The sequence below is a fragment of the Ochotona princeps genome, chromosome 15 (genome assembly GCF_030435755.1).
Source record: "Ochotona princeps isolate mOchPri1 chromosome 15, mOchPri1.hap1, whole genome shotgun sequence".
Taxonomy (NCBI): domain Eukaryota; kingdom Metazoa; phylum Chordata; class Mammalia; order Lagomorpha; family Ochotonidae; genus Ochotona; species Ochotona princeps.
Genome location: NC_080846.1, coordinates 2,863,374 through 2,872,190, shown reverse-complemented (window position 1 = coordinate 2,872,190; position 8,817 = coordinate 2,863,374). Strand labels below are relative to the sequence as shown.

Genomic DNA, 8,817 nt, shown 5'->3' with positions numbered 1-8,817 from the left:
CGTGGAGGCACCGCCCCCTCTGCCTGTCATCGTCACAGCCTTGGTGCCAGCCAGAAGCTCCCAGGAGAAAGGGAGAGTGGGCGGCCTGCAGAGCCAGCTCCCATGCTTGCTCTTGGACCTGCTGCTGCCTGCACCTGGAACACTGGTGGGCACGGGCACGGGTGCAGCAGAAAGGGGCAGGGTGGTCCTGCCGGGGTCCAAGGAGCCCTGCTTCTGCCAAGGGCCAGGGCCACATGCACTTGCCTTAAATTGCCCTTGAAGGGGGCAGACACATGGACACAGCCCTGGATCTGGCTGTGTGGGAGAAGCATGCCGCCTGGCCCTCACTGAGACCGTCCAAGCATGGGCTCTGCTGCTTGGCCTGTGCCAGGCTTGCTGCTGGCCCCAGTGGCACCACTGGGGCACCATGGGCCTGGGCAGGCCCCCAGCCAGCAGAGCCTAAGCTTCTGAGCCCAAGAAATGGAGAGCCTATTCGAGGGGGTGGAGAGGATAAAGAGCCAGGTGGGACGTACAGTACTCTACCTTCTGGAATGTTCTATATCTCTATAGGGCAGGGCCACACAGCCTGGGTCCTTGTACACATGGTGCCTGCCAAGCTTCCCCCAGCTCTCTGCAGGCGGCTTGGGCCTGCGATGCTCGTGTCTCATCTGGGTTCACCCCAACCCAAGCTGCACGATGCACGGCATCGAGTGAGCCTCTCCGCCCTCCTCCTGCCTCTCCCAGCTCGATGCTGGCTCTGCCCCCCGCCACGGTGGGGACCGGGGACTGGTGTGTGTGCGCATGCCGGCAGGCTGGGTCTGATGAGGCAGGAACACAGGGCCAGAGTGGATACGTGTTTATTGAGCCGGGCAGACCCGGGTGTGACTAACACTGGTGGCAGGACTTGTGTCTACACTGGCAGCATGGGGGACCCATGTGGTCACCTCCTGGGCGTACGCTGCTGCGTGAGTACCCCAGGGCAGCAGAGTGGGTGACCGCAGCAGCTGGGCAGATGTCATGGGCACCCAGGTTCTGTGGAAGTCCCACCTCGAAGGGGACAGATTTCTAGAACCTTCTGCTCAGGGTGCCCAGCACCCTCAAATCCCTGTCCACAAGGACCCACACATTTGCTTCTCTCTTGCCCGACGGGGAAGCTCCCCTGACCCCAAGGAGGGCCCTGGAGCGTCGTTCACTCCCTCCTCTGGCCAAGTGGGGCCTGCACCAGGAGGTGCTGAGTAGAGGAGAGCTCTGGGCAGTGCCAGCAGGGAGCTCAGGGGGATGGTCCCCGCCAAAGGCATCAGAGAGAGGCTCCGGGGAGGGAGCCAGGGCCCCGGGCAGGGCAGCAAGTCCTACCCGAGGAGTCAGGGTCTCTATCCCCCTCCCCTAGCAGGGGCCTCTCTCTGGGTGTCTGTTCCCCACTGTACACCACTTCCCCAGGAGCTCGGCACATTGCCCCCTGCCCCCCCGGGTACGACAGAGCTCCCCTGGGATTACTGTCATTACTGGAACAAATGCCACAGGGACCAAGCTGACTGTGCTTGCAAGGCTGCAGCATCCCCGAAGGAGGGGAGTGCCAGCAAGACCCACCCACCCAATCAAGAGCACAGAAGGAACACGGTGAATCACACGTGCGCACGCACACGGACAGGGAGTGGGCCGAGGCCTACAGGCTCGGGGCCCCGGGTGCGTCGTCCACGACCGGCGGCCCTGTCGGGAGCCCCCAGCCCAGAAGGGACTGACTATTGCTTGCGGCTGGGGGGCTCCGCCTCCTTCCCTGCCCCCTCCCAGCTCAGGAGTTCGAGGAGGAGTCTCTGGGCCGCCAGGGGCCCGCTGTCCACCGCCACCGCCTTGGCCCTCCCTGGCGTCCCTGGGGAAGTCGCTCTTCCTGGAGGCTGCGCCAGCTGCTGTGGGTCTCACCTCCCCCATCCAGAGGCAAAAGGATTTTCTGGGGGGAAAAGCAAAGAGAGTGTGTGTCACAGGGGGTCTGCCCGTCCATCCCAGGGAGCCAGCAGCAGCCGCGTCTCCTCCCAGTGCCAGGCTGCGGAGACCCTGAGCTCAGCCACAGACTCTGGGGCAGCGGCTGCCTTCTGGCACACCACGGCAGGAAGACACGGAGAGATGCCATGTGCATGTTGTAACTGCGGGTGGTTACACAGACAACCCAGCAGAGATGTCAGGCTCCTGTCTCCTGGGCACTAGGTGCCACCTCTGGGGCCATGTGTCCACCCCTGCCCTTGGGATGGGGCGACAGCTCCTAACTGGGTGCAGGGTAGAGTTTATGTTTCCGATTCTCCTTGCCTTGCTGACAAGCGCCTGTGGGGACACGGAATGGCCTCCCAGCTGCCATCGTAGGGGAGACGGGAGAACTTCCGGGTCAGCAATAGAATCTCCCCGGTGGCTGGAAGACCTACAGCCCAGCAACAAGACAGACAGCAGGGCCCAAGTGGTGCCAACTGATGCCAAGAGAGCTATGCAAGCAGAGCCGAGCGCATCACGCAGGCAGAAGGCCCAGGGTGCCTGCCCGATCAGCAGACACTAAAGAGCGCCTTCACTCCCGCTGGGGCACACAGAAAGCATGGCAGGGAGAGCTTCAGACAGCCTCGTGGAAAAGGACATGCAGTGATTACAAAAAAAAGTCCTGGAGAGGCCAGGACAGAACACGTTAAGCCTCTGCCTGCAGTGCCAACATCCCACAAAAGTGCCAGCTTGAGTCCCGGCAACTCCACTTCCGCTCCAGTTCCCTGTTTAGGACTTGGGAAAGCACTGGAGGGCTGCTCAAGTGCTTGGGCCCCTGCATCCACGTCGGAGACCCAGAAGAAGCTCCTGGCTCTGGGTCAACTCAGCTCCAATCTTGGCAGCCATCTGGGGGAGTAAACCAATGCAGGGAAGGCCTATCTCTCCTCACTGTAACTCAGCCTTTCACATGAAAATCATAACTAAAAAAAAAAGTGAGCGTGTCTGTGTAAGTTCAAAGTCAGCTGACAGCAGGTTAACTGATGGATGGAGCAAGCAGCTCCCTTGGAGTGAACACAGCGACACTGAGGCACCGCGAAGGGTTAGCACAAAGCCCGGTCGGAAAACCTACGCGCCCACAGGAGGACGTGGCTGAGGAAGTGCCGTGGGTCCCGGGAATACACCAGGGCCGGGGGAGGTTGTGCCCAGTTTGTGCCAGGTGGATGGTGGCAGGACACCATTTCTAACACGGGCTCGTCCACACCACCCACTCCCTGTGGCTCCTCGTCTCACCATGTCTGATTCTGCCCATCACAAGATCTTGTTTTCACAAAACAGCACATTTTCTGGGAGGGACACTTCATCACTACAGACAATAAAACACTTCTCGGAGAACCCGGTCTCGGGGATCCCCACATCTTGGGGGCTTCTGGACCGATACGAACGGCCTCCTTGTTTGCCAGTCTGCAAACATCACCCTGAACTTGCTGCTCTGTGTCTCAGTCCTCCTTCAGGCTGAGCTAAACCATGGGCAGAGATAAACCATGAGAGACGGGGGCCGTGATCCTACCGTGAGGTCTGGGGCTGGCAGTGTGGTGCAGTGTATTAAGCTGCGACCTGCCACACCAGCATCCCATATGGGCGCTGGCTCGTGTCCTAGCCATTTTACTTCCAATCCGGCTCCTGCTCAAGATCTGGAAAAGCAATGGAAGACAGCTCAAGTGCTTTGGTCCCTGCACCATGGGGGCGACCTGGATGGAGCTCCTGGCTCCTGGCTTTGGCCTTTAGGACCACTTGAGGGAACAAACACAGGACACCATGTGACATAAGCGACAAGAGTCATCGTGGAGATTAAACAACAGCTAATGCCCAGGTACCAAACAACCTCTCTAACCACCGAGCAAGATGAGCCAGCCGATCAGCAACCTGAGGACGCTGGAGGCAGTGTGCTGGAGTTTCTCGCTCCCAATCTGTCACAGTGCAGCGAGCAGACACACAAACAGGGCTTGGGAACCGAGAGCCAAGTGAGCCACGCGGATACTATCCTAATCCACCTCCAAAGGCTTTCGAGAACATATGAACACAAAATGACTCCCAGGCCACCAAGTCGCATTCCAAAACATGTAAGCCATGTGGCTAACCTCAGGGGCCACTGCCCAGCCCCCCTCACCTCTGGCCTGCTCAGCAGCAATGGCTCAAGTCAACCCTCCCCCAACACCCGACACAGTCCAGCCGTATTTGCTGGCGGTCAGCCTGTTGCCCGTGCTGCCCGGGTCTCCTGTCGGTTCCCACTCATCTCACCAGCTGCCTGTCCTGCCCAGGTCCCCGTCCGGTCCCCACCCATCTCCCCAGCCACCTGTCCTCTCCTGCCGAGGACTAAACCAGCATCCCAGACTCCGTCCCATTTGACCTCATGTGCTAGAGATTCAGTGATTCAAACTTCACGTGCCCTAAACTCAAATCCCAATCTTCCTTCTCAAACCAGCTTTTCCCAGTGTTTCCACCACTTTCCTGCCTTCAATATGCGCAATTGCTACCCAGCCTGTTACTCATATAGGAACCTGGGAGTCCTCTTTGGTTGACCCCCACCCCAACGCCCCACCTCACAGCCCATATCGCTGCATCTGCAAGCCTCGTTGGTCTCCCTTTAGGGCATACTATACACCATGCCCATCCCACAACCTCCACTGTCCCCACGGTCCAGGCTGGCGGACTCATGAGTTCAGTGCAGGACGAGGCTCTGGGTGGCTTCGCACAGCGGGAGAGACCGCCAGCGCCGTGACCCAGCCCGGGCCGCCCCAAGACCTCTTGCTCTCCTTCCTAAGGCGGGGGTGGAGAGGCTGCTACTGGGATTTTGGCTTCAATGTCAACCACCTCTGAAGACATGTCCTTCCTTGGAGTCTTGAACTTGCACTTGCCTCCAGACCCCCACCCAGGGCAGTCTCCGAGCTTCCCCTGGAACCCATCCCTCCCTCTGTCCCAGAGCCTTCCCCTCAAGTCCGGGTTGTCCCGACAGCCAATCTCACCCCTTCCGGGTACCTGTTTTCTCCTATTCTCAGGCTCACACAGTCACTTCCGCTCCCACTTCCCTGTGGTAGACGCTTGGTCGCATCGCGGCTGCTCTTGAGTCGACAGCCCTCCTGAGCTCAGCATCTCACACCCCACCTGGAGGTGCTGCGGGCCCGCAGGTCTGTCGTCCTCAAGTGGATCCTTCCCAGATGGGCAAACTCCCTGCCCCGTGGCCCTGCTGCAGCCAAGGAGCCAAGGGCTTGCTCTGCAGATTGAATCAGCCAATGAAGATGATGTCCGCTCTGCTTCGGGGACAGCCACAGCCCAGCCATGCAGGGAGCCCATGAACGCAGGCGGCTCTCCCCGCAGATGCCAGGTGGCACATCTTCGCTAGCCAGGCTGGGGCGGGGTGGGGGCAGACAGCATCAAGCCAGCTGCACGCAGGTCCTGCTTGACCCAGTGTCCCCTGCTGGGGCAGTGCACAGTGTCTCAGACAGTCTTGGCTCCTGCAAGTTACCAAAGAGGACCCCAAGGCCCAGCAGAGAGCTGATGGCCCTGCCTGGGGTCAGGTGAGCTAGGGGCGGAGCTGGGGCCCAGCCCATGTTGCTGCCCAGGCCACATGGGCACCTTTCTCATACAGGCTGTGGGCATGGCAGGAGGGGGTGAGGAGGCTGGCTGGGCGGCAGCCAGGTGGCCTTGGCAGTGAGAGAGGTGCTGAGCCTGGCATCCGGCAGCAGCCCCCTCCCCAGGAGCAAGGTCTACAGCTGGCACTGTGGGTGTGGGCAGACATGTGTGCCTAATTGGGAAGATAAGAGAGCACCTGGCAATTTGAATCATAATGAAGCTTCCAGAACTGCCTGCCTGGGGACAATAAGGCTTGCTGGGGACGACACAACATGACTAATTGCCAGGTGAGCCACTGCACAGCAGTTCCCAGCTCTGCACTGAACGCCAGGCGATTCCCCATCTAACCCCTGGGGGCACGTGCAGGTGGGCGGGCGGGCGAGCAGCCAGCACCTGGGTGGGCTCCAGGTGGGGAGGGTCCTGAGGTCAGAGCGCATCCTGCTACCCTGAGGCCCAATCACGGGAGAAACAGCTGTTGGCAGGGCAGGTGCACCGGAAGGGCAGCCCGAGGCACAGAGCCGCCCCTCCCCCGGGCCTGGCAGGGCTGCGGAGCCGAGAAGCCCACATGTGACCCAGAGGGAGAGCCCAGCCCTGCAGGTGCAGGCTGCAGGTGTCTGGTGGGAACATCCATCTCTGCAAACATTCTCAAAGCTTGTGGGACCTCCAGGGCATTCCGGAAGAGGGTGACTCACTCTGCAGGGAGTGAGAAATGGTGCCGGACCCTAGTCCTGACCCACGCCAGCCTTCCCGGTGAGAGAAAAGGGGACAAGGGACACTTGCTCTGTTGAAAAACGAAAATGTTGGGGCCCGGCGGCATGGCCTAGCGGCGAAAGTCCTCGCCTTGAACGCCCCGGGATACCATATGGGCGCCGGTTCTATCCCCGCAGCTCCACTTCCCATCCAGCTCCCTGCTTGTGGCCTGAAAAAGCAGTCAAGGACGGCCCAAAGCCTTGGGACCCTGCACCCGCGTGGGAGACCTGGAAGAGGTTCCTGGCTCCTGGCTTTGTATCGGCACAGCACTGGCCGTTGCGGCTCACTTGGGGAGTGAATCATCGGACAGAAGATCTTCCTCTCTGTCTCTCCTCCTCTCTGTATATCTTTGTAATAAAAATAAATAAATCTTAAAAAAAAAAAGAAAAACAAAAATGTTTACATGCACTCTTTGGAACCTCTCCTTTCTGACACCCCAATTGGACACTTGTGCCCACAGAGGCCGTGAGGGCCTCAGGGACTCCCCTGTGCAAGGAGGCAGGACATGGAGACGGGAGGTCACCCCGGCCTGGCTGCTGGGCCTGATGCAATCCCAGGGATGCCTGGAAGAGAGGGTGGGAGAGTGCAAATGACAGAGGTGGTAGGTGTGCAGGGGACGCCCGGAGGGGACAACGGAGGCCAGACAGGGCCAGCACAGGAAGGGACCGGGCAAGGGCACACGGTCACCCTGGGAGGAGCCGGCACTGCTGTGTGCAGTGAGGTGTTCCTGCAACCCAGAGCAGAATGCTGGAGCAACGACTCCTGCCTCTCCCAGCACTGGGGCTGGCACACCTGTCCCTGTAGCCACAGGACACTAATGAGGCACCAGCCAGCACCGGGCTCAGGTGGTCACTGCAGGACTCGAGTGCGAACATGCCAAGGGGGCTTCACCACAACCCCAAAGGGGGTACAACCCAGGGGACTGCATGGAAGCCCAGCGCAACATGCACACAGTGGAGTACTACACACCCATCCAAAAGGAGAAGGCCCTGATCCCTGAAGAAAGCAGAGCTATGACTCCATTGTACGGATTGCAGAATGAGGCTCCAGGTCTCAGAGCCACAGAGCGCAGCCGGAAGCTGCCAAAGAGCCAGTCGGCGGACCTCCAATACCCAGCACGGTGAGTTGGGGGCGGCAGGTGTGTGCATACTTAGCTGGCCAGACACAACTTCCTGTCACTGCTGACTTGTCCTAGGGGGAGGACTCAGCACGTGGGGGCTCAGCCGGCCGAACACGGTCATTCATGGGACGTCACCCTGGGTGCACCCCACACACACGCCTTTGCCAGGGTGCCGGGCATCTTGAACCCGGAATCACAGGCCTTCCATGTGACCTGAGGTAGCTGATGGGGACTCCATGGGTTCAAGTCTGTACTGGACTTGGCTGTTCGTTTGCAGTGTGTCTTGGACAGGTCACAGGCCTGCTCTGCTCTGTTTTCCAATCTGTAAAATGGGGCAGCAGGACCGATGTGCTGGGTGGGAGGAATGTCCCTCCCCAGACCAATGACAGAACGGCAACTTCTGTCTGCCCATCCCCTCGCAGACCTGGGGTCACCAGCTGTAGGCTGTGAGTGCCCCATAAAGAGGCCCACGAGGTGGGCCTGGTGGCGTGGCCTAGTGGTTAAGGTCCTCGCCTTGAATGCGCCAGGATCCCATATGGTCGCTGGTTCTAATCCCAGCAGCTCCACTTCCTCTCTATCTCTCCTCCTCTCTGTATATCTGACTTTGTAATAAAAATAAAATAAGTCTTTAAAAAAAAAAAAAAAAAAAAAAGAGGCCCACGAGGTGACACCAGTGTCCCCCACCAGCAGCCATATGCACAAGTTGGGAAGTGGACCGTCCCTGGCTGCTCCCTGCAGCAGTCCTGGCCCCAATGGCCCCTGGACCGGAGCCACATGTAAGATGCTGAGCCATGAGACACAGGTGCTCAGTGGAAGCCTGGCTCCTGGGACGCAGGAACAAACGTGCACCACTGTGGCAGGCTGCTCTGTTTGGGGAGAACCTGTCACACAGCAGGTGCTGCCTAGTACAGGGCCTAAGGGAGGGGGAACTCTGGGAGCAGGGAGGTTTTAGGGACCACCCAGTGGTCCACATCCTGCAGCGCCCAGGGGAGGGGCACCCGCTGACCACCGCCCACTATGGCCAGCAGGTGCAGAGGGCACTTACTCGCTGGGACACATGGGACAGCAGAGCTGCCTGCTGAGCTGGGAGACGCAGGGACAGATGTGAGGGCACAGAGCAGCAGAGGGCAGGGTGCTCTGGTCCCCAGGTCCCCTTGCCGGCCCTCCTGTGCCCCCTGCCCCTCCCTGGGATGCTTTGCTGGCAGCCTGGGGGCGTTGTCCTGCTGATCCCCGAAGCCATGCCTGCTCCAGCACACCACAGCATCTCCCCAGCCATTGGGCCCAGGCTCCCTGAATCTGCCACCTGCTCCCACTCCCTCTTCTGTTTCCCCTGCTTGCTGCCACCTCTGCCACCCCCTCCTCAAGCGCAGACTGCCCTGCGT

General features: G+C 60.1%; 1 protein-coding gene across 5 annotated transcripts in view; it reads right to left on the bottom strand.

The window, feature by feature from the left end:
• Positions 1 to 820: 820 nt before the first annotated feature.
• The window catches only part of SHISAL1 (shisa like 1), a 72,710-nt gene continuing 64,713 nt past the window's right edge, over positions 821 to 8,817 (bottom strand). For all 5 annotated transcript variants that reach the window (XM_058673581.1, XM_058673585.1, XM_058673584.1 and 2 more), the window contains one exon: positions 821 to 1,924. In XM_058673581.1, coding sequence (XP_058529564.1) covers positions 1,363 to 1,924 — 562 coding nt within the window. In that variant the 3' untranslated portion in view covers positions 821 to 1,362. The remainder of the gene's footprint in view (positions 1,925 to 8,817) is intronic.